This window comes from Molothrus aeneus, chromosome 1, assembly GCF_037042795.1.
Source record: "Molothrus aeneus isolate 106 chromosome 1, BPBGC_Maene_1.0, whole genome shotgun sequence".
Lineage (NCBI taxonomy): Eukaryota > Metazoa > Chordata > Aves > Passeriformes > Icteridae > Molothrus > Molothrus aeneus.
Genome location: NC_089646.1, coordinates 4163710 through 4190195, shown reverse-complemented (window position 1 = coordinate 4190195; position 26486 = coordinate 4163710). Strand labels below are relative to the sequence as shown.

Genomic DNA, 26486 nt, shown 5'->3' with positions numbered 1-26486 from the left:
TCATTTTATCATCTGTATGGGGAACACAGCTGAGGTTTTCAGCACAATCAGCCTCGTCACAAATGAGGCAGCCCACAAGCCAACTTGGTGAAATCATGCAAGTGGTCAGAATGTGTTAGTATTTGGTTTTCCCAAATTCTGGACATGTTCTGCATGCAGTAATTTTATTTTTCAAATGCCAAAAGAGATTGCACCTGTGTATTGAAACTTTAACCTGCTGTCCTACTGCTTTCCCAAGCTTTAATCACTTAACTGCTATTTCCCAAGGAGCTGCTGATTCCAAAATTTGACCAAATTTTTATATAATCCTTCCCTCTGTTTTCTGCACTACATCTTGGAGGAACCACATACGTGGAAATGCATAAAATCAACTGGAGGTAGCTACTCACATTTTATGTTGAAAGGAGAAAAATATCCATTTCCTCAGAAAATAATGCTTCAGCATTTAAGTAACATATTTCTATTAGTCTTCCATTTAATTAACATGCCATTGTTTTAAGAGCAAAGAATTTAAGAAACTCATTAGCACCGCAATACAAGCACCAGCCACCACTGAGAAGGAGAAGAGCAGGGAAGAACTTTAAATCAGGTCATTGATGAACTAGTGAAAGCATCAACAGAGTTTATAGAAACCAAACTGGGGCAGTCAATATTTTTTTTTCTTTCATATACAGGAAAAACATTTAAATTCTTTCCACTGTGTTCTGCACTGCCCTTAATTCTCAGAAGTTTTCCTCTGGTCTCAAGTGAGACTTGTCCAAGGAGTGAAGTACCTGCTGTAATCAAAGCCAGCATCACCCAGCCCATTCCAGGTTCCCCCCTGTTTTACTGCAAAGAGCCAGGTCTGAGATTAGAGGGCTTTAGGATGATTTTGCAGTTCTCTGAGGCAACTTTTACTCTGCTCAAAGTCTGTCCCTGACAACAAACCTGGCAGGGGACTTTGTTTCACAGAACCAACACACCAAACTTCTGGCCAGTTATCTGACCATGATACCTAGAGCTGGGGAAGGAATAAATTCACTTTCTACAAGTTTAAAAATAAGATCTAAAATGTCAGGGTTGCTCTTTTACGAGATGCTGGCCACACAAAATTAACACTACCTGCAAGTGAGATCACCAACACCCAAGCAAAAGTTCAGAGTGAAACGTGGAATGAAATTATCCCTGCATGGAATGAAATTATCCCTATCAAAACTACACTGAAAAAGTGAGTGACAAACAAGTGGGTGCACATATTTGGAATTAATATGTTTAAAAACTCTTAATGAAAGGTCCAAAGGGTATTGACAGATAAGCAAAAGGAAATGAGTGCCTGGCTCCCACAGCCTGAATAATAAATTTGTAGTGAATCATCATGATTGTCTACCTCGAAGAATAAAGCATCCAGGAGATTTCTAAGGAGCCCCCATGCTCCCTTGCTTTGCATATTATTTGCCTCCTAATTTCCTCTCCTGTCTCCCGTGCAGAGCTGATGCAGCTCCAGCCTCAGCAGCCAGTCCCTGATGAAGTTGCTAAAACAGATTGCAGCCCTCAGCCTTCTTTCTGTGTGATACATCCAACTCCCAGCAGGATCTGAGCCCCTGCTCACACAGCCTGGAAAAGGCACTGTCTGTCTTTTGAAAATACAGTTTAGGTGGTAGGATTAAGTATTCCACAAGCCCAAGGTTGTCTAATTACCCAGGTGGGTGAAGCACTGCTACAAACACACTGAGCTGCAGGCAGCTACACATGCACAAACACCCAAAGCACAACACACAACAAACCCTCCCCAGACTGCAGAGGATATTTTCTGCCTGGATCTCCCTAAATGCACTCCAGCAAAGAGGAAACAGTGTCCACAAGTCTGCGCTTCTGAGAAATCTGCATCATTCCAGGCAAAAATTTTGAATATACAAGCTGGAATGTGGAGGAAATGTTGATTCCCAAGCAAACTTTTTGGTTTTATTTGTTTCGTTTTTTTTTCTTTGAGGGAAATGGATTTTGGGTGTCCCCAGGCGCCTTCTGAACACGAGATCTGCGGGAGAAGAAAGGAGTTTGTACTTACTGGTGGTGTTGTACTTGATCCCATTGAAGAACTCGGGGCAGGGTCTCTCCACGAGTTCCCCCGCGGAGGTTCTGGGCCAGCAGGTCCCGATCTGGTCCGTGGTGGCATTGCAGTACGGACCTGGGGTTAGAAAAAAAGGGACAGAAAGGCAAAAAAGAAGCGGTTCAGAAAGCACAAAAGCCACGCACTTTGCATCACAAAACAAACCCAATCTCAGCACTTCTAAAGCTTTTCCCGAGCTCTGCACCAGGTAACAATTCCTACCATCAAAGCCCAGGAAAGGGAGAGAGGAACTCTCTAAAAAAGTCTCGTGTAAACGATCCAGGAGGCTGCAGTTCACATCAAATTCTTCTAAGATGAACTGAGAGATGGTCACATCCATTATTCCCTCTGGGACTGCTGGACTGGATCAGGCTCCTTCACTCCTTTCTGGCTGCTTTTTTTTTTGGTCCTTTCTTCTTTTTTTCCCCCTTTCTGGAGCCACGGGAGCATCAAGGCGCGGGCACCCCGCAGTCTGGTGCGTTCGAGCCTCTGCTGCTCGCAGCGCGCTGACAACTTGGCTGAGGCTGCGTCTGCCTGTGCAGCTCAGCCCTCCGAGCTGCTCTTCCCTTTAAATCCAGCGGCTCGGGAGCCAATGGCATCGGGCTGAGCCCGGAGCGAGGGGCTCTGCTCTCCTCGGTGTCCCTGGGCTCGCAGATGCCGCCTCACCGTGCCAGAGCGCTGTGCTGCTGCATCCCCCTCCCTCCCTCCCTCCGACACACTGAGGCACAGTTTTATTGTTAGCTCCAGGGATGAGAGCTTTTGCGAAAAGAAAAAAAAAAAAAAAAATACTCGCTGCAAATGAAAGCCAGGGAGAACAGGAAAAGCCATCAGAGGAGGAGAACTCCTCGGGTTTTGTGTGGAGTGAAGCAATTCCTGCCTTCGCTGCGTGGAGTTGAGGATGAGCAGGGATGCTGGGGCAGGGGGGGAAGGAGGGGACCCGGTCCAGGAGCTGCTGTTCAGGCCTTGAGAAAGAAGAGAAATAATAAAAGCAGGGATGAAGGAGATGATCTGACAGAAGAGAGGTGTTGGGATAAAGGGATCTGGAGTAATTATAGAATCACAGAAGGTTGGGGTTGGAAGAAATGTTAAAGGTCATCTCATTCCAATACCTTCTAATAGACCAGGTTGCTTCAAGCCCCATCCAGCCTGGTCTGGAGTAAAGAAATCTGGAATTATGACCCACAGAAGAGACAGAGTGAGAAGTGTAGGGCACCAAAGGAACACACCTTTCAGCCCCTCACACGGATGGGATGGGGTGAACAGCAGAGCAGGGCAAGGCACAGAGGGCTCTGAAGCAAAGGATGGATCATTCAGGGGAAGAGGAAGAAAAGAAATGCCCCTGTGATTTTCCAGTGGTAGGAGAGGGCAAGATTTTCAGAAAGGATGAGCACCCAGACTGACCAGGAGAAAGAGGAGGAACCTCTAAACCAGCAAATCCTGGTGCGGGGAGACAGAGAAGAGCAAAGAGCTTGACAAACTGAGGTCAGTGTGGGACAGGAGAAGGGTCTGGTGAAGGGGAAGGAGGAGAAATTTGGAAGGAGCTGCCCACCCAGAAGGCTGGTTATCTTTGGGAAATCAAAACTCAGCAGAGTGGGAACTGGGTGAAGGGCAGCACTCTGGAACATGCTGGAGAGCAGCTCAGACCTGACCAGCCTTTCTGACTTGCTATACCAGGCTATGAGGAAATTCTTAAAAAAAAAAAGTGTTTCTGAGAATCATTTATGATTACAGATTCAGAAGGGTTTTGGGAAGCAAACAAAAAACTGACTTGTAAGGGAGTAGACCAAGATCGGTAGATACAGAAGTGGCAGAAAGGAATGCAGAAAAAGAAGGCGAAGACAGCAAAATGAAACACTTCCAGTCTATTCACAGCTTTAGATTGGACAAGGTGCTTACACTGAGCTCAAAGCAGTGGTACTTCCTATAATATTTATCTCCCACCTTGCAAAGGCCTGGACTTCCCTTTTATTCATATTTACGACTGAAGGGCTTTATTCTTCGCTTTTGAAGGACTAAAAGAATTGTGGCATCCAGAGAGAAGAAAAAGGAAAAATAACTGGGTTAGAACAACAAATAAATTAACAACATGCACTGAGGAGAGAACTAGCCAGGATGTTATTTTGCCATGTGGGAATCTGGAGATTTTTTAACATTTTCAGACTGCAGTGGCAGAGAGGGGAGGAGTGCCACTGTGGTTTTGGGATAAGTATTTTTATTTGAAATATGAAAAAACCCCTGAGAATAACAAGTGTACTAACTCTCTAGACACTGAGGAAGTGAATGCATCTCTCTGCTTCTCTCTCTGGAGCCTTGATCTCCCTCCCAAGTGAATGTTCCCAAAACTGCAGCCCCTCTGGAGAAATCTCAATTGCAACAAATTAACCCTTCTCAACACCAACAGATCTCTTTGTCACATGCATCTACAACCCCAAAAAGAAGGTGAGACATTTTTTTTAGCATCAGTCATGTAACATGACCACGACCAACCCACTGGCTGGCTTTGAACAGTGCTGTGAGGAGAAAACCCTTTTTCTTCAGCTTCCAAGAGTAAGGGATAAAGGGTGCTATAAACCCTCATCTTCTCCTTCCTGACAGTTCAGTTGAGCCCATAAAATTCCCTTTTGTCCTCAGGGGTGGCTTTGAGACCTCCTCACAGGACAGCACCTGAATGTGCCCAGTGGTACCACTGAGCCCAGTGGCTGCTCCCACCCAGGCAGGACTGAGCAGTCAGCAGCACACTGGTCCAGGAGGTTTTAAGTTTATTTTTTTTCCTGCTTCTGCTGCCTCTCTGTAGGAGAAAAATCACACAGCCTGGCCAAAAGTCTTCATTTCTCACCTACTGTCTGCCCTTTCTATTTTTTCATGCTGTTTGTTCAGCACACTGGAATCAAAATCCTGCTCGGAGGCTTTGGGTACTGGAGTTTCCTGAATTTTTTGAGGAATTCATCACTCAATAAATTACAAAAAAAGAATGACAGTTTCAAAAAAAGTAACTACTTTTAAATTTGGTAAATGTTTCATGTTCCTAATTCTGCCCTGTGTTTTCCAGAATAAACTCTTGAAGATTTTTTTAATGGTTCAAGTATTACAGAGTTGAACACTAAGCTGGATTTCATTTCAGTTCTGTTCTTTATAGTGGTTAGCACCTGAAACAATAGCCCTGAATTAAACTAAATATTTTTTCAGGATCAGGAGAATGATTTCTTCATTTAAGTGAGGAGAGCTAGAAAATCTTCAATCTAAACTGATTTTCATCTTTTCAGTTCAAATTTTAGAAAATCTTAGAAGCATTATGTATTGCACAATCCTGTTGTGTTCCATGTATTTAATATTAATTTAAAAACCCACTGCAAAAATAAATATAGAGGGGATGAATGTTGAGGATTAAGTCTGAATGAAGAAAATAATTTACTGTACCTCAGTCCACAAATCAGCACCACTCTTTAATAATCCCAGTACTACTGTAACCTCTTGATGAAAAAACTACTTTTGCAGCTATCCCTGGGTACAATTAACCACTTCACCAAAGTTTCCCTCTGACTGGATCTAGTGAAATCCTGACTCTGTCAGTTGGACTCATTTGATGCAAAAATCTTGTTCTTTACACAAGAAGCAATTTCAATGATATGAAAGATGGACAGAAATCCTGCAGCTGCTGACACTTCTGCTTCCCTGCCCATGCCATGGTGCACGTGACACAAATCAGAGCTTGGCAGGCAGCAGAGATCTGCCTTGGAAATTCCTCAGCATCCCAAGAAAGCTGGGATTTGGTTCTTGGCAGGCAGAAAAGCTTTGCCAGCTTCCAAGTGGGCTCATTCCTGCGTGCTGCTATTCACTGCTTGGTTTGGGTGCATGTGCAAGGCTCTGGAAGAGAACAGACAGACAAATAAACCTGAGCTCACTAAGACCCTTTAAAGAGGACTTGTTAAAAGGTCACCTGCAGTTCTTCTGGGAAAGGAATGAGCTCTGCTCATAAATGGCAGTGGAAACCTCTGTATGTCAGCCCTCCCACCACTGCTACACAGCTGCTTTCTTCATCTCCAACCCACTCCAAGCCACAGCTGATGGAATTAGCCAGAGCACAGCTTTTCGTTTGCCCCACTAACAGTGAGCAGCAAGGATGAGCTGTGATTACCCAGCAACATCCAAATTCAGCTCTATGCAGACTCAGGCAGTCACTGGAAGTGTTTGGAGAGGGTGGAAGGAGCTCCAGAACCACCTGACTTCTCCTCAGACACTCAATCTACACAAAACCAAGAAATTCCTTGGTGTATTTCAGGACCCAGGATGATAACTGAGAGGAGGGGGGAAAAGCAAAAAAAAAAAAAAAAAAAACAAATAGAAAAAACCCAGAACACAAGTTCTCTCCTCATTTCCCTTCCTCAGGGAAAGAAAAGCCACTGTTTTCAGCCTCCCACCACAGTGACAGTTTGATCACTCATGTTCTCTGTCTGTCAGTGTGAAGAGCTCCTGCTCTCCAGGCACAGCAGTCACCCTGTGCTCTGCTTTGTACCAACAAGGCTCAGGGCAGGAAATGCACATCCTCTGTCCATCTGGTGACACCAATGTCCTCTGTACCTCAGTGCCATTTGGCTTTCAGGAATTCTACCTCACCAGTGTGGAAGTATCACACTGAGTCACAGTCCCAGTGTTGGCTCTTCAGCTCTCTTCCCCTAACCCAGGTGTGTATATCCACATCCAGACTCCTCATCTCATGTATAAACTGCTCGGTTAATTCGCTCATGGAGCTGTCACTTCTAAATATGAGGCTGGATGGTTTCAAATGGCACAATAATTTATTTTCTCATCTCCTTTTCCTCTCTAAAAAGTGTCCCCCAGTTACCTGTGTTATTGCAATGACCTTTCAGCATCAAACTTTCAAGTTACTGGGACTTTTCAGCTTGGTCCTTTCCTTTTAGTTAAAAATGCCAGCTTTGGGAGTTGGAGATGAGGGTTTGAATCCTTTCTTCCTGAGATAGGATGGTGGGGTAACTCTAAGAAGGGGTTTAGTCTTCAATCTTTGGCTTACAAGACCAATGTTTTTATAAACTATTAGAGTTAATTAGAGTTTGAGTAGTTTATTCTCTAGGGTGGCTGCAAGGGGGAATAAAACTAGGATGACTGTGAGGTAGGTGAATGAAGCTAGCTGGCCAATGATGATGAATGGGTGTTCTACAGGTTGGCTGCCTACTCTAACCTGAGCACCTGCCTTTTAGCTTGGTAAGGAATGCAGAACTTTGAGGAAGGTACAAATTTACCCAAGTGGCTTCTGGGCCACAAAACTCAAGGCCCTCCTTCTCAAGCTGCACTGTAAGACTGCTCTCCCTGCACATCTCAAATGCAGTGACAACATGGCCATGAGCTGGTAGAATATTTATCTTCCCATTCCAGGTGTGTAAATGCAATTTTCAGAGTGGGAGCACGTTCAGACCATAGGGAGCAAGGTAATTCAAATAGCAAGAGACTGAGGACAGCCTAAGGATCTCCAGAGACAGCTCCAGAACTGCCATGGATATGTCACATATTGCTGACTTCTCTGCCACACCACACCCCAGCTCCTCACAATGAATTCCACTCTGCTGCAGGAGTAGGCTGCTAAAAAAAAAAAAACCAAAAAACTTCTCAAACTGAGAGCTACACTTTTAATCAAAATCTGGTCCTCTCTGAGTCTACTTGAGACCTACACTGAAAGTTCAGAGTTGAAAACTGTTGTATGTGGAGAGGAAGATTAGGCACAGATACATAGAGATCTTTGTTTCAGCTGATAGACTCATTTGTTAGAAACAGGAGACATTCTTTATCGCTAGAAATGAAGTATGACTCCACTGAGCAAAGATAAAATTAATAAATGCAGGTCTGTGGTGATGAATCTTTGCAGCTCCATTGATGCTGGAAAATATTTACTGGGGGTATAAAAAGATCCAACAGCGTAAATAATAAATGGCTTGTAGCCATTTCAATACAATATCAATATATTTTTTTTGGCACATTAATACACTTGTCATTCTCTACAGCTATAAAACCTGCATGAGTGAATCATGTTACATGAGACAAACGATGAGACACTGCAGGGAGATTACAAGAACACAAAACACACAAAAGAACCAACCTTGACACTCTAATGAACTGCCAGAGCTATTTTTCTTGAAGTGAGCTGCTTTAGATGAATGTACAGAACATCATCTACTGCATAAGAGCACAGCAGCATTCCAGAATAACTCTGAATTTATACAGGGTCAAATTCAGAGTCAGCTCTTTACAGACACACAAAAACACAAAGGAACCCATCTGATATATTTATCTATGCCTGGCAATGGCCTGGTGCTCTGTTTACAGCATAAGCACAAAAGACAGCAAAAATAAAGAAGGTTAAGTCCCATCTGAACGAATGATGACCATGAGGATGTGTATCATTAGTCCCACTCGTTCTATTATGTACGATGGGACCACAGTCAGAAAGGATGCAAAGATTCAGAGGTCTTGTCCTGTTCTCTTCTCCAGCACACATCAGCCACAAAAGTCCTTGTGGCTTAATTCAGGATATGCCAAACTTTTGCTCTCCCTGCCCCCCACTCTGCTTTGCTGTGCTGCCTTTCAGTGCATGCTGGGAAGATCTGAGTGGTCTTCCCATGCAGCATAAACTGGGAGGATGTACAGAAACAAAAGACACCAAAATGTTCGGAAGTCAATCCCTCATTTCCTCTGGACACTCACAGGCACTGCACAGTGCCTGATTTTGAAACAGCAGGTAGCTCAGAAAGCACAAAGAGAGACAAATAACACATGATCATGCTGCTGAGTATCCCAGCTCTAAAAATGACCCAAATCAGATGCTACCATGTCTTAGGTTGCAAATGCAAGATGTGGCTGGGGGTGTGTGTTCTATTTTCCATCTCTCAGAGCTGGGGCAGTTCTCTGCTGTCCATGGGGCAGTTTTTTCTTTCTCTCTCCCACAGCCAATCCTCCCTCCAGGAGATCTCTGCTGACCATGGCCACTGAGTGTCCCTGCAGGGCTGATCCAATCCCAGCATCCCATGGGGAGATGCTCCGCCCAGGGGAGGAGCCAAGCATTCCTACCTGGATCCAATCTGAGCCTGGCACAGCCCAGCAGCCTTTGCCCAGTGCATTGCCAGAGGAGCAGCTTCTGCTGCCCTGCATTGCCAGAGGGAGCCCAGGCCCATCTCCAGCAGCCCTGGAGCTGCAGAGGAAAACTCCCCCCTTGTGCAGGATCCCTGCTCCAGCAGAGCCACAGCTGGCACTGCAGGAGGGCTGAGCCCCCATGGGATGGGGCTGTGCCACCCCCTGACACACAGGGGACAGGGACTGCTCTGACTCTGGCAGGGTTGCTCTGTATTACTGCATTTTAATTTTTTCTAATAAAAGAACTGTTATTCCTATGCCCACATCTTTGCCTGAGAGCCCCTTAATTTCAAAATTGTAATAATTTGGAAGGAGAGGGTTTACACTTCCCATTTCAAGAGAAGCTCCTGCCTCCCTTAGCAGACACCTGTTTTTTCAAACCAAGACATACCAACAAAACCAGCCTGTTTCAAACTGCCATGATCTAATTGATAGGGCTTCCTAAGCAGCTTTAACAGAAGAAGTAAGAAAATTAACCCTTTGGGGTCTGGGCCCTGCCTTCACGGCCTAGCACACATGGTAGCTACAATGTCGTGACTCCCATCCAACTCATATTTGCTTGGGTTTTCTTTGAGGAGCACTGTGGGATCTCAGCACATCGTTCCCGATGTCCAGAGATGCCAGGAGAACCCTTGGGGGTCTCGGAAATCCTGGAATGTTGCCAAGAGTGTTTGGTGGCTTGATTTTGATCCATCCACAGAAGTGACAGCAATTTGAGGACATGAGAATCACTTTAGAGTGAAGGGTGTAAAAGGGACACATTTAGAGGGTGAAATATAAACTTTAAGGTTTTTGGTACAGGGGGGTTATGGAGACAAGATGGAGGGATCAGGGCGTGTCTCGTCCTTCTTCTTTCTTCTTCTTGTCCTCCATCTCCTGTGGTGATGTTGGCACTTGGGGATTGGTTTATGGTGAGGATGCACTTGCCAACATGGGTGAAAAGCATTGGAAAATAAAGGTAAATATTATGTACGTAGATTTTAGTATCTAAAGACATGACCGCCCCGTGGGTGGTCAGAGAGTGCCTGTGACTGCTTGCAGATCAGACCTCTGTTGGGCAGACAGAAAATTTTGTAGATAAGAAACAATAAACAATCTGAAGACCGAAAAATTGAAGAGTCCAGACTCGTCCTTTGAAATGCGTGCCACCCAAGAACCACCCTACCCGTGTCGGGGCAGAGACAGACAGCCGGACCCGACAGAGCACCATCAGGCTGGTGTTGGGACCCTGGGCTAGTGGCTTCTGTACTCCTTTGGGCCCAAACCAAGTGGAAAATTGAGGCCTTGTAACAGAGTGAAACACTGCAGCGTTGCAGGCTCTCAAGACTTCTCTGAGCCTCTGCTTTCCATGAGTTATCAAAGCTGCCATTTATTGGCAAGAAGGATCTAGACTCTGATTCCACTGCCCAGAAGTGTGTGACCTGCAAGATCTGAGGTACTCCAGCATGTCTGGAATAGCCACATGAGGCTGGCAGAGAAACTCAGGACCTTGGGAAGATCCATCCCTTCTGAAGCAGCAGCCACAAGGCAAACATTGTGCACTCAGGCATTCCAGCTGTTCTGGGACACCTGGAGATATCAGAGTGGGCAAAACCTGGGCCTCTCATAAAAGGAAGAATCCCATCAGCAGCATGTCACAGGGAGGCTTTCACTATTATACATAGGCTTTACTCTATGTAGTAGATTTTTATTCCTTCAGTTAATTTAAATCACTCATAAATGTGGCAAACCTTCTAAAAGACAAAGAGTAGCACAAGCCTTGAAGAGCAACTAAAGTTTTCCTGAGAATTTTCTCCCCTTTGTTGAATTGTTACGTTTACAACACATCCCAGAGAGGAAACAAATTTTGGACACTTCCTTTATGGGGTACCCAGTGCAAATATTTCCTGAGATTCCAGTTAACTGAGGTGTGCAACCAACAGAAAAAAACCAAGAACTTTTGCAATGAGATTCACCTGATGAGATTGATTTTGTCCTCAGCTCTAACCATTACCCTGAGTACATCTTTACTGTCTATAAGAGAAACCAGCTTGGATTGATGTAAATGTCTGCATTAATCAGATTAATCCCATTCCAGATGCCCTGAACAAATATCAAATTGTTTGCTGAGCTTTTCCACACTCGCCCACCTTGTCTCCCTGGAGGGTTTGGCAGCTGTAATCCCCTAACTTTGGGCATATCATTTCATAGGAGAGCAAGCAAAACTATTTGAAATTAAACACATCAGGAATAAATAGGAGAAGAAAAATGTCCTGTTAGGACAGGACTATCACAATGCCAGCAGCATTATGTTCAGAGATTCCATGTCTTAGATTTAATGGAATTATTTACCAGAGGAAATCAATACAACACAAACACTGTGTAATAGATTTGCATCTCTCTGCCAGCCACCACTCAGCAAACACCAGAGAAAAAGCCTGGAAATGAAGTGGCAGGAATGATGAGCAGAATACTGAGAATACTTTGAGAATTGAGACAGGGGTTCTCAAACACATCATTTTCACCAGACAGTGAGGAGGATCCAGTCACACCAGACCCCAGCTGGAATGATTAGGCATGAAAATGGATTATCATAATATTATTATGGCCATGATAACTGAGGAAAAAGAATGCAATAATTGCCTGATCTGTGATTTTCAAACTGCTGCTGCACACATTTACAGCCCCAGAAGAACAGGGAGGATGTCAGAACATTAATTCTGCTGCAACAGCTTGTGCCTGTGTCTGGAATCAGTGACCTCACAGAATTTTGGACACCTCCTGGGATAAAAAAACCCTCTCCAGATCTCCTCCCTTGCTTGGCTCACTACCCCTTGATGTTTTCACCACCAGGGTCAGTATTTCTGATTCTGCAGCTCAGGGTACTTCAGGTCTTGCATGGTTTAGGGTATTTGAGAGGTTCATAGAGGCAGAAGGATTCATCTCACCTAATTCCAGCCACCTAAAATTTGGGTGTCTAGACTAAATCAGGTTCCCTAACAGTCTCCAGGGAAAGGGACACTTTCAGAGAATGATGATTCATTTAATTTGGAGACAAATATCTTCAAATTTACAACTCTCAGATATTCTACTTAGTAGGACATTACTCACCCCAAGATATGTTTGTACTTTGGAAAGAGCTGTCAATTGCTAACACATCACATATCTGAGATGGGTTTTGGAGCTTCACTTACATGTCAGACAGAAACTGAAAGCTAGGACTTCCTGCTGCTTTGAAATGCACATATATTTGTTAAAATGCTATGTTTTTATTTGAATTTTAATGATCTTGTATAAAACCTACAGAATCCTGTTATTTTAAATCATACAATTTGAGCCACCTGTAAATTGTCTGTGCCCATTTTATGGCTAAGAACTTTCAGAGTAAGTATAAACCTTGGGAAACAGTTTAAAGCCCCAAAACCCAAGTTTCTTCTGTTCTTATCAAGACATTGGATATGCAGCTCTCAATCTGTAACTGGTTCCATCAGCATTGGTTATAGTGGATTTTTATAAAAGCCATGGATCAATCCACAAGAATTCAAAGCAAAAAATGAAATAACAAAACCCTGAAAACTGAAATAAGCACCAACATTGAAACAGATTTATTTCAGCATAGTTGTAAAACATGGGTAAATGTCATCAAGTAGCTGATAGTGGGATGGAGATTTTAATAACAGGTGCAGCAACAAATTAATCCTGGGAAGTGTGGCACTCCCAATCTGCTTGACAGCACAGCTGGGTTTCTTTCCCCAGGATGTGTTAATGTGGTTTTTATTTGGAAAACTGCACGTCTCGCCCCAATGAATATTAAAGAATGAGTTTGGGGAAAACATGGAACATTCTGATTAAACATTTTGTCACTCACATGCTCTCACACTCAATTGCAAAGGCAAGATAACAACATCTCATTGCTAAGCAAGTGATGCTCCTCTTCTGAACTCATCAAATCTCCTTGTTAACCTTCCAAATGTCCCACCACCCCCCAGAGTGCCCATCCATGATGCTGCTAACTGCCAGCTATCATAAGCACATGTCAAAATCTGTGATTGATGCCTGGAAAAAATTATTTTTCAGCACTTCTACCCTTTCCCAGTTAATAAGATCATCAGAATCATCACTTACAGCAATGTTTCAGGCAACAAGAACCTGCTCATCACGGCTTTACCTTTGGGGACTACAAAATGAAGAAATAATAATTGTTAATTTTCTTTTGAAGAGGTTTTTTTTTGGCAGTTATTGCATTCTGAATACTAAGACTTACCTTTGTGAGCACCAATTTATTTTCATTTTCAATTCCTGTAAAGTTATTAAGTATAAAACCAATCAGTTTATCCCTAAAGTTTATCCCCTTCACGCAAATAGCCCTTTTTTAGACTGAAATAATGAAGGAATACCCACATATTATTTCCCTCACAGAGTTCCTCAGGTGCTGTGGGATTCCTCTGGCACAAAGGACTAATGCAAGTGAGGTAGAAGCCATCCCTAACAGGGCTGGAAGTTCCTAGCTCTGAAATATGCTGCAGTTATTTCTGCCCCTGGTTTCCGGGCTGGTCTGGCTCTCTGCCAGAGCTCATCCCTTTCCCTCGGCCACTGGAGGGCTCTCCTAATTCTTCATTACTGCAAAGGAAACGTCTGATTGAGGACAGAAACACTGCAAAAAAATAAAAAAAAAAAAATCCTGCTTGGAGTTACCTGAATGCAAAATCAAAATCAATCAAAAAGCTATCAAAATAGGAAGACTTCACTGCTTCATCCAGAGATCCACATGTGGAAAAAGATGCATTTTACTGTCCTGCCTTTGGCAGCAAAAAGTGTTGTTACAGTAAGAGATGAATTTCCCTGAAGAGAAAACTTCCTTTTCCACCCAAGTTTATGAGCTGCACGGAGATTATGGGTTTGAGGTGGCCAGCAGTGCCTGCCTTCATCACCCGTTCCTCCCCATCGCTTCGCTCTGAAATCACAACCCAATTCCTTCTCCAGCTAAGTGTGATTTCAGCCTCCTGCCAGCTCATTTCTAACTTATTTCCCACCCCAATACCAATTTCCCAGGCTGGTTCATTTTTCTCTTGATGGATCAATCATCAAACATCAGACCATTGCCAAGTGAACATTTCTGATTGTTTCTTTCTCCCCTGCTTCTTTTGGATCAGAAGGGCTGAGTTAGTCAGACCTAAATTGTTTTGTGGAAACAGAACACATTTTTCTATCTTTTTTTAAAGCCATATTGAGTACCAGAATAAAAGATAAGTGGCTTTGATCACCCCAGAATAATAATTTGGGATGAACTTTGCCCTGCATCTCTGTCACTCATTGATCACCCAAACTCTTGGGTATATGCTGAATCAAAATCAATTTTTTCCCCACCAGCCAGAGAGGGAAGTGGATTTTAACATTATCCTTGTATGACTTCTCCGAGTTAGCTTGAATATTTTTAATTCTAACTGAGACACAAGCCAGCCAGCCCATCAGGCATGGCAGAAAATACTTTATTTTCCATGAATTAGAAGTAGCTTTGAATAAAGAGCCTTGGCTGTGGTCATTTTATCCCAAATCCTTTGAGACAGTCTAACACAGATAGAAAAAAAAATGCCAGTGATAATGGACAAATGGATTTTCTTGGCCTTTGCTTCTGTCTTTGAATATAAAATTAGCTAGAGTTGGGCTGAAACATCCTAGGGGTCATTTAAATTATACCTTAATTATTTAGTCAGAATTGTACTGGATTTTAAGCTTGCCAGGTGACAGAAAATGTAGACGGAAGAATAAAGGTGTAAGATTTTGAGCAGGAATTTACATCAGTTTCCTAGATTATTTTTTTAAATCTGCAGCTTCCCAAATGAAATAAATGGGTTGGATCCTTAAATTTTAGATGTTGATAAGTGTTCAAGGCCAGGTTGGACCTGTTGGAGACCTGTTCCAACACTTGCAATTTCCTAGAAGTGGAGTCTGAGGTGTCTGACTTAACTGGTGGTTGTCTACATTATGTATATTAAACATTAAACTTTTTAAAGCTTTCTCCACCTCTATTTTTTATTTCAGATATTTTGATTTATTATTATTATTATTATTATTGTTGTTGTTGTTGTTGTTGTTGTTGTTATTATGGCATTGGAACTAAATGAACTTTAAAGTCCCTTGCAACCCATTTTATGATTATAAGTGAAAGTTATTTCTCCCAACACAGTCCTGTGAGTTTAACATTAAAATTCCACTCTCCACAGGAATCAATAGCTGAGTGCTCCCCCACACCAAGAAAGACATGGATTTAAAATTGTTTTATGGAGAAAAAAGGAGCAGCCCAATTTACCCTCTTCAGATTAAAAAAAAAACCAAACAAACACAGCATCATCTCTTTATAAAAAACGTCCTATATAAGATTAAGCAATTATGTTTTTTACAAGAAAACACCACCCCTCTTCAGCAGAATTATACTGGGTTTTATGGATTATGTTCCCTAAAAGTCTTTGCTGGAGGCAAAACCTGCAGAAAATATAAACTAAGCAGTCCATAAAAAATTGATGGATGGGCACTGCTCATGCCAGCACTCCTGCGAGCTGCAGCTGATGTGGCTGGGATCATTTGTCTCAGTTTATGGTCTGCAGAGGAGCTGTCAGGGCAGAGAAGTTTCCAGGTTCCCTTAAAAGTCAAGAGGGATCCACTCTGGGAAGTCAGTGGATTCTCTGGGATGGTTTCTGTCACCATAAAGGAGACACTTAAATTGGATCAGATAAACTGTCTTCTGAAAGTGTCTCTTTCTCAATATTATTAGCAATTTTATTAGCAATAAAAACAAAACAACCTGGCCTCACCTGCTCCCTGGGACATGTCTGTGCTATAAATATAAAGGGACAGAAATTCCATCTGAAACCAGGACTGGAAGATCTCTCCTGTACAAACAGCCTCACTTTGTGCAGAGTTGAACACTTCCACTGAGGCTTTGCTTTGGCTTTTGTTTTTGTACAATTTTCTGTGATGATTTTCTTTTGGCTATGTAGGAATCCTGTTCCTAACCTGGATGTCCTGTGTCCAGCTTGGGGTCCCCAGCACAGGAGGGACAAGGAGGTGTTGGAGTGAGAGCAGAGGAGGCACCAGGGTGATCAGAGGGATGGAGCAGCTCTGCTGGGAGGAAAGACTGGGAGAATTGTGTTTGTTCAGCTTGGAGAGGAGAAGATTTGGGGTGACCCAATTGTGGCCTTCAAATGCCCAAAGGAGCCAAAAAAAAGATGGAGAGAGGCTCTTTACAAGGGCCGGATTGGCAGGACAAGGGGGAATGGCTTCCCACTGCCAGAGAGGAGCTTTAGGTTGGATATTGGGAAAAAAATTGTTCCCTGTGAGGGTGGGAACCTGGCACAGGGTGCCCAGAGCAGCTGTGGCTGCCCCTGGATCCCTGGAAGTGTCCCAGGCCAGGCTGGACAAGGCTTGGGGCAGCCTGGGACAGTGGAAGGTGTCCCTGCCCAGAACTAAATTGTCTTTAACATCCCTTCCAACCTAAACCATTCTATGACTCTAAAATTTGTTTTTGCCAACCAACAGCACCAACTAAGAATAAAGTGAAGAAATAATTAGAAATAATGAGCTGTATCCTGTAACTGCACCTGCTGACTTCACAAATCCATGGTGTGTGTTGAAGCATGGGGGAGGCTGCAACAAACAACCAGCTAGAGCAACAGCACTAAACCAGCTCATTTTGCCCCATTTTCTGGACCCAGTAGGAGTTGAACTGTTCAGGACCAAGAACTCAACATTGCCACATTCCTGCAAAGCACTCAGAAAATAGCCAGCTACTGCAAAGTGCTGATTTGGGGGATTTTCTGCTGAGTATCTGCCATTTGCATAACAAAGAGATTTTAATTTTTCAGCATTTACACTTGTGCTTTTAATACAGCCCATCAGTTTGGGGCTGATGTAATTTTAAGAGCAGCAGTTAAGAGAAGAAAAATCTCATTGAAGCACATCCTTTCCAGAATAAATACAAAGGGAAGGAAGGAGGCAAACAAGCAACAATAAACTCTTACTGTTTAAAGGATAAAATTCTCCTCCATTCTGATTATGTTGAGATCTGCAGTGTTTATCCCAAGAGACATGCTGATCTGGTTTAGCTTCTAGATCCTATCCTAATGAGAAAATGAATCCTAACAATAAAAGTATGATTTATAACCATGAGACAGATTTGGAGTTTCCATCTCTGAGATTAGCAGTGCCCCAGAAAATCAGAACTCATTGGTCTCCTAAAAACTTTCATTAATGGGCTGAAAGAGTAAAAACAAAGGAAAAACTATTAAAATAGAAAGCAGCTGGGAACCTATGAATGCTGAGTTTACATGGATTTGCAAAGAACCAGGTATAGAAAATGAAGTTTTCCAAGAAGAGCTGGTAACCTTCCAGCAAGGAATACAAATGCCTTCATGAATCAATTTATGTTATCCTGTGACTTGCTCCTAGCAGGAGCCATCCCTCTGGAGATGCCTCTTTCCTTACACTGACTGTAAATCAGCAAAGACAGTGGCTGGTTCAGAGGCAGGCAGACACCTGGGTGACCTGGCCCTCCCCAGGAGGACAAAATATTGAGGTTGAAGCATGAACAGGCTAGAAACAGACTCTGCATCTTTTTAATCCTTGTTCCCTTGCCTTTGGACATGATGTGTCCTCCTCTCCCAGCTGCAGCAGCACAACCAGCCCTCTTTGGCTTTATCACCTGGCTCCAACTGTCCCTCTTGCTACTGACAAAAGGTTTTTTGAGAAGTTTTCAAATCATTCTGCCTGCACTTTAACAACCATTTCAGTTCTAAGGAGCCAAAGTCTAAACAGCCCCTTCCTTTACATTTCTGAACATACATAATCTACACCAAAGTGTGCTGATGACACAAAAAATGCTGTTATTTCAGCATTAAAGTAGATTCCTTCGCTATGAATCACCAAAACTGGTCTTCAGTGGCACACAAATTGTGGAAGCAGAAGCCCACAGCAATGGAAAAGAAATGTTCTATGCCAAGCAGCAAGTGATAGGACTAGAGGAAATGGCCTCCAGCTGCACCAGGGGAGGTTTAAATTGGATATTAGGAAAAAAAATTCCTCATCAAAAGGGCTGGAAGCATTGAGCCAGGCTCAGGGAAGGGTGGAGTCACTGTGTACATGTGGCACTTGGGGACATTGTTGAGTGCTGGGCTGGGCAGTGCTGGATTTATGGCCAGACTTGATGATTGTAAAGGTCTTTTCCACACAAATGATTCCAGTAATTCTAGGATCATTCTTCAAAATGAACTTGCTGCTTTCCCTAATTGAACCCCTGTTGTTCAGAACAGCAATTTCATTGGATATTTACTATTCAGTTTATTGGAGAAACACACAAAAAATGCACACCAAGGGCTGCAAAACGTTGATGATACCTTAATTGCACTAAAATGAATGAAAGCATAGAATAGGAGGATAAAAATGAGGGGCAGAATTATTCTCTTCTAATTTTAGGCATCCACAGTGGAGAGTGAGTTTTATCTTCATTATTTTAAAGTGTGGAAATCTCTGCATTTATTCAGACAAGCCTCTAACTTTCTAATAATTTTCTAATCATTTTCCGATTAGACATAATGGGGAGAAATGGATTTTAAGGGCATTTTTTTCCTTTATGGATTTAATATGATTTTTTTTAATAAATGGATTTTCCAAGCTTGTAAAATATTTTCCCTTGTTAAAGGAAAATATTTACAGTTATGGAGATCAAGATTTTTTTTTAAATCTCTAGCAGTAATTGTTGAAAATGAAACACATTCCTAAATCTGCATGATTTGGAGTTTCCTAAAGGTAAAATTCAGTTTACTCTCACTTAGGCAATGACTAGCAACCAGAAGTATTAAGCTTTTAAGCAGATGTTTTAAAGTTTGTTTTTACCTATGGGAAATTTTATATTATCATTGCCATCGTGTTGGAAATTCCTAACCAGAAAGGAACAGCAAACACTCTGGCTGTAATTGTATTTCCTCCTTGGGAATCCCTCAGTACATCAGGGGAATTGAAAGAAAATTTTTCTTGGAATATCCCGTGGCAGCTGCTTCTCCATTCAGTCTTAGACCACTGAGCTTGTGCAGAAATGGCAGCAGGAGAAGAAAACCCTAAGAAGTCCCAAACACCCTGATTTTCAGAGCAAAGTCCAGCTCTGGATCCTGCTCCACCTCATCTCCACGACCCCCATCTTCCCAACAGCCCAGCAGGCTCTGTAAGGTGAATAAGGACCAGTGGGGACACCTAAAAATCTGCACCAAGATGCAGAGGGGGACCTGAGGGTCCAAAGAAGAAGATGGAGTGAGAGATGGATGTCTTACATCTCAGGAATTTGGGAAGGAGCAGGAAGGAAGAGGGAAGAGAGTACAGGAAAAGTGTGGAGGAGAGGGGAGAGACACCCACTCAGCTGTGCCCCAGCTGCTCAGCCCCTCCCCAGCCAGTGAAATTCCCAAATGAGCACTGAATCTTCACTGTCTCAGGAACAGGGTAGAGAAGGTGAAGGCAAACACTGACTCAGACAGCACTGACATGAAGAGAAATTAAAAAAGAGTTTTGGAATGCAGCACTTCTGCTGCTTATTCTTGGACAGCCTGAGAGATTCCAGGAAGAGAAGTGCTGGACAGACCAAAGGCTGTCATGGTAACAAGGTTAGCAGCACTTCTGTCACACCTTAAACCCTGTAACTGCGTGTGCTGAGGTGCTTGGGCAAATTCTCTTTGAGGAAAATCCCACAGCTGACCCCTCCTAGGCGCTGTGCCAGAATATTCTGCAATATTCAGTGAGGTCTGCCAGGACCAAAGTGAATCAAGAGCTTGCTTTAACTCACTTGGACTGTGTTTCAATTTCCTTGTCAGGTTTGATCCCGTGTTTGAGACTTCCCAGCTACTGCTCAGATCACACAAAGGCTGGACATGATCAGGTGAGGATTTTGCCTTGCCCACATCCTTATCCTCTCCCATAACATCCTTGCCCACCTTGCCTAGTAATTAATTAAGCAAATATATTTATTTACCCCATAAACACACCTACAGCATCCCCCATTAACATTTCCATATCAGTAACCAGCTGTATCCATGGCAGAGATAAAGAGGACAGATGTTTTTATAATGCTGATCACCTTCCCCGTGCTCCATAAAACCTTTTAAATACTATCTTTTGTGGGGCATAAAGGCTTTTCTGCAGCACAAAACACACCAACCACTGTCAGTGTCATAAAATTTATATCCTATTTTCTCCACATCAGAACATGTTAAGGGGCACATTTCATACAGGAAGAGAGTGGTGCAGAGAGAGGAATTTCAAACCCAGCTCCAGCTAATGCTGGACAAGTTATCTCCACTGCCCTTACTTGAGCTTTTAGCAGTCACTGCATTATTCACTGTGAACACCTCAGCACTCCCTTCTCCAGAGCAATTGCCTCTGCTCCCTGGAACTTCCCAACAGCCACAAAAATTCAAATGGAATCCATTCTTTTAGCATGGACTGGAACGATGAGCTTCACCTCTGAGGAAGATCAAATGAAGATATCAACACTTGAGAGACTCAGCTAAAAGCAAGAGCAGTTGCATCAATCAATTAGAAAGCTCTCAGGTTGTGTGTGGGCTTGCCAGGCTACCACAGAATATTTAAAACTTTTGCAATGCAAAAATGTCAGCTGCTTGCTTTTAATTGCTCTGGGTTCAGGCCCAACCAAGTACTGCAGGCAGCCTGCAGAGTGAGAAAGCCTCAAGTTCTGATATTCCTCTGGTGGCTGCCTTTGAATTCTTGGCAAATAATTTCATTTTTCATCTTTCACCGTACATAGAACAGAGGTAAAAATATCCACCCCTCATCTTACCCGGATTCTGCTTTTGCTATGAGTTTTTTAAGTTTTAATCTACACAAAGTTAACCAGAACAAACTATTTCTGTTTATTGCAACACTGGAAGGAAGAAGTAACTGCAGAATTGTGGACTTCACATAATACACCACAGTCAGGCCTCCTGGAATGAGATAAAAAGTGACAAAGTGCTCTGAAATCTGCAATGCAGATCAAAAATCAAGTATTCTTTGCTTGTTCCATCTGTGGACTATGGGACTGCAGAAAAACAAGGTTACAGATACCATGTAATGCTGCATAGATTTTTCCTTTACTGTGTGTTTTCCCCAGTCAAACAGACACATTTATTTCATTGTCTTGTGGATGTTGATAAAATTCTGATGATTTTAACAGAAAAATAGAAGACATAACAATTTTTACTGTGCATGTTTCAGCTGCTGGCCCTGAGCTCTCTGTCTCCCTGTTGAAAATGGTCATAAAATTTTATCCTCTAGGTAGGGGAAATAACAGCCCAGAATTTAATATTATGGATGGCTACATTAATTTTCACTGTCATCATGTAAAAAATAATTCCTTTTTTAAAAAGTCGATCTAGTGGGTGAATTTCTGTATTACTTACATCAGAGATTTGTAGCACAACAAGCTATTTTACAGCAACCTAAAAAAACCCTGTATTTTTTCTGCTAATAAGATTTTTACATTTGGAACTGAGAAGGTTTCATAAGAAATTAAATAAAAGAAGACCAGTAATCCATCAAAACAATGTGAGAGACAGCAGCCACATCTGAGTGAACTGGGCACTCACCCAAGCAGAAGTGACAAGCACTTTAGGTGGCAACAGTGGCATTGAAATACCATTTCCTTCCTCTGAAAATAAAGACTTTTAAAACCTCTAGGAGTAACAGGGGGAAAAAAAATTTGGTAAGCATCCTGCATAAATAAATGTGTAAATTGAGTTTATTTATCCATGAATAAAATGGAGATTTGTGCAAAGTTTTAAATTAACTCAAACAAGAGAACATTTTTCTGGAGAGAAGACAGCAAAAAATACTGATCATACTCCTAAATCCTAGAACTGAGTTTACCCAGTGGTTACTGGAAGGACAGTTTCAGCATAATGATACTTTTGATTTCTAAAATAATCAGATATTGATACATACTTCTATGTGTATATTTTTATGCATATATAGGTATAGGTATGTTTAACAACCCACAAATTGCTCAGATATGAAGCTTCTCATCTTAGTGAGAAATCTTGTGTTTAGCTGATACAAATTTCAGAGCTCATGCCCACTGAGGTATGGCTCCACACTGAGGATTCATTTAAAGATTTCACACCCACAGGGATGAACTCACCAGCACTCTCCTTGAACAGATTAACAGCAAAATTGCAAATACATCTCACTGCTGATATTAACTCTTTCCCCTTTATTTACACAGGAGGCAGTGAGTAATAGTCTCCCACCTGCTGTGGAATTACCTCAGGGATACTTTCAAAGAAAGAGCAGGTTCTTAGGGGAATGATTAATTTCCTGTAACTGGATATTGCAAAGTAGGCATCTACAGCTGAGCAGGCCTTAGGCTGCCTTTAAACTCAATAAATAAAAAAAACCTAGGCTTGTTCAAAAATACCAGGGCAGCCCTTTTGGTTCTGCCTGAGGGTCTACCTACTGCATCTTCCAGTTCCCAGCAGTGGATATTTAGGGAACAACACAGAGACAGGAGATAAATGAACACTCTCCCAGCTCCCATGTTCATCCCAGAGGATTTCCTGATACAGGACAAGGTTTCTCTGGCATGGTAATAACTCCCTGTGTATTTCATAGTGACAGCAGGCAAGAGATCAGCTTCTAAATGCTTGGCCTGATGTACCAGGGATATCTGCACAAGGTGGAGAGTCCAGAGGGTGAGCAGGGAGCCTTGAAATCAGGCTCCTGTTCTACATCAGTGGAGCTGAGACCACCCAGCATTTTATACCCTTAGCAATCTGTTTCTCATTTGTGTCACCTCTTAGCTACTGGTATGTGCAACTTGAAATATCTGCATCCATAAACAACCCTTTTGTCTGACCATTTATGCACAGCAGTAGCACGACAAAGAGAATGAATCTGCTACAAAAAAAGATGCACAGGGCATGAAGTGTTGAACAGTTCAAGTCCAAGTGGCTTACATAAACCATGTTAACATTTTCCATTATCTCTTTCTTATACAGCCAGCGTCCACCCTCTGACAGTTTAACAAGTAAGATGAATGCCTGGAGGGGAAAAAAATAACCCTTCTGGTTCTTATTTGGTAATGGAATAAGAAAGCTGAGCAATGTAGAGCTGGAGCTCTACAGGTTCCTTTGCACTTTGACAAGCTTCAGTGCTTAACTATTATTTTTAAGTACATGGGACAGTGGGCTGCCCAGGGAAGTGGCTGGGTCACCAGCCTGGAGGTATTTAAAAGGTGTAGATGTGGCACTTGGGGACAGGGTTTAGGTGGACTGGGCAGTGCTGGGTTGAGGGCTGGACTCAGTGATTTTAAAGGTCTCAGACAATTCTGTTGTTCTGTGGTTCTATGACTATACAATAAGATGTTCTTATCTCAAGGCTGGCCAAGGCCAATTAATTCCCTGCATAACAGAGTTTATTCATCAAAGTTCAACCAAGTGATGCAACTCAAGAGTTAAACAAGGAGCGGCCAGCTACAGCTTTACATCAGGTGATTTCTTCAAGCTGAATCTCTGATCCATTTTCTGTGTTCAAATTCTAGTCCAAGGTAAGGTAGAACAGCACCTGCAAGTATGAAGCATCCTTTCCTTTCCCTTCCTCTTCCTCAAAGCATCCACTGCTGGATCCTCAAACAGCTTTGGGCACATCTTGAACACACCAAGAACAGAGGGTGGAAGGTCACCCTCTTTTTTTGCTGTCAGTAGTTGGTACTGAAGGAAGGCAGCACCAGCAGGCATGATTTTATCCACACAGACTTTACCCTCACAGGGAAATGGATGGAGCTCAGCCTCACCTTGGTCTGGCTTCGTGGTGAATCTGCCTCTGAGTGTGGTCAGAAGACCTCTTCAAAAGAAGCATGGAAACATTGGCTTTGTCCAAAGCAGGGAGACAAAGGTGAGACCATGACTGTGTGTCAGCAAGAGCACATCTAGAGGTGTCGCAGACATCTTTTGTGCAAAATCTTTTCTTTAAGATTTTCTCTTCTGAGGAGCTGAGGCCTCAGAAAAGAATGTAAACAATGGTTATCTGTTGCTGTGGAATGCAACAGGTAGATTTTTGATTGGGCCATCTTGAATGTTTATAATTAATGGCCAATCAAGACAGAGCTATCTCAGACAGAGTCCAAGAGAGCTGCTTTTCTTTTCATTCTTATTCTATTCTTATCTTAGTTAGCTTCTGAGGAAACCTGTCCTTCTTTTTCTTTTTAGTATAGTTATAATGTAATATATATATATCATAAAATAATAAATCAAGCCTTCTGATCATAGAGTCAACATTCTCGTCTCTTGCCTCATCCAAGAGCCCCTGTGACCATGGTCACTTAGAGGCTCACTGCTAACCTGGAGAGTCAACTCAGTCATGGGTTCATGGGTGTTGGACTAAGCTCTTTTCTGACCCAGAACACCACAATCACATCAGAAGCCAACTATTTCCTAATTACAATACACTACAAGTGTTTCTATCACCTATCAGCTTTTTCCACATCATGCTGTAAATGCTTTAAAGCCAGTCATCTAAAATTCCCCTCATGGATCCTATAAAAACACATCCTATTAAAACACATCTTTCCTAGTTCTGTTTCTCCAAAGTATCCAGTCTTATTTGCAAGGCCACCCTTTGAAACTTGCTTCTAGTTCAATTTCTCTTTCAACAAGGTCTGTCCTATTCCAGGCATTCCTAAGTCAGCATTTCTTATCTCAAGGTTCGCATACAGATGCACACACTGTGTGAGCCTTCTGTCAGGCTTGGAGAATTTTCTATAAATCCATTTCCTACAATTGGGCACTAAACTGAAACGAGAAACAACAACAAAAAAATTGCCTGTTCCACCCAATCTCTCCCATTTCCTAATAATAGTGCACCTAATAACATCCTGCAGCTCTGCAGATGTTGGACATCCTCTGACCCACCCATCCTTCAGACCAGTGCCCTCTGTAGTACCACTCTGATGGGTTTACTCTTAGATTGGCCACGGTGTTATTTTAATCCTTGAAGGGCTCATCACCCCCCAAACCCAGAAAGAAATGCTGATTTAAAGGGCAGGGTGTGTTTTCATTTAGGAGCAGACACACTGAGATGATTCTGTGTGAGCAGAAAAGGCACTTGATCTGTTCTGTGGAACTTGACAAAATGAGAATTTCTACAGTGTGTATTATTATCTATCAAGGTTTCCAAAAAAATGGTATGTAATTTAGAAACCACTTTCAGCAAATGGTGTTTATTGTACCAACTGTATAAATTCAAAGATTTGGTATATTTGATGGAGTGGGGCATTTTAACAGTCACTATTGAGGGTCTGCTGGGAATGCACCAGACAGAGGTGACAGAGCCAGGACTGAGGTGTGCCACACTTCTGAAATATGAAAAAAACCTCAGTGTCTGCTCCCAGGGTCTTTACATTCCTGTGTCATGTAAAATCAGAGGGCAGATTACTTCCTTTGGTGCTTTACTGAGGTTCTGCAAAAACACTTTTCCATGGCGCCAAGACACTGGGGCAACTTCTTACTGAAACATGTTTCATGTTGAGATTTTACAGCCTCTTTTGCACAGCTTAGAGATTTGTTGTTGTAGATTTGGAAGAGCTCATCAGCCTCTGGACACCTAGGATAAAAGTGGGAACCTTTGGATGTGTTTACCTATCTCATCCATAAATCATTTACCCAAAAAATAAACCCCCAAACCCCTCATAAATATTTTGTTTCTACAGCAAATTTAGAAATTAGATGTGATGCTTAGGGACATAGTTTGGAGGTGGATGGGGTAGTGTTGTATTAGTGGTTGGACTGGAATGGTTCTAGGGGCTTTTTCCAACCTAAATCACAGAATAATTTGATTTGGAAGGGACTCAAAAGGATTATCAATCCAACTCTTAAGTGAATGGGTCATACATGGATCAAACCCACAACCTTGGCATTATGAAATTTTTCTATTACTCTAAATAATCCTCTCTAGTGGACCACAAAACTTGTTGGACTGTCTACAGTTTCCTAATACACAAGGGATTTCCATATCCTCAGTTTGGAACTGCACCAGACTCAAAAAAAAAATGCAACTTTTTAAAATTATAAGGGCAGTAATACAAATTGTTCAACAACACCCAGCACTGTCAACTTTATTTTGGGAAGCACAAGCAAGCAGAGCTAGACTGCCTGGTATGTCATTTGGGGCAGTGGGAAAGTAAACCAACATCATCACCTCTATTTAAACAGTGCTGTTGCAACATCTGAAAATAGGAAGCGCTGGGAAGGCT

General features: G+C 42.5%; 1 protein-coding gene across 2 annotated transcripts in view; it reads right to left on the bottom strand.

Annotated features, from left to right (window-relative positions):
• Positions 1–26486, bottom strand: part of CRHR2 (corticotropin releasing hormone receptor 2) — a 153835-nt gene that overhangs the window by 106715 nt on the left and 20634 nt on the right. Inside the window, exons 1-2 of one of the 2 annotated variants that reach the window (XM_066550650.1) lie at positions 2309–2716; positions 2045–2164 (exon numbers count right to left, since the gene is read on the bottom strand). In XM_066550650.1, the coding sequence (XP_066406747.1) occupies positions 2045–2164; positions 2309–2426 (238 nt within the window). In that variant the 5' untranslated portion in view covers positions 2427–2716. Of the gene's footprint in view, positions 1–2044; positions 2165–2308; positions 2717–26486 lie in introns of those variants that run through there. The other variant, XM_066550642.1, reaches the window with a different exon arrangement.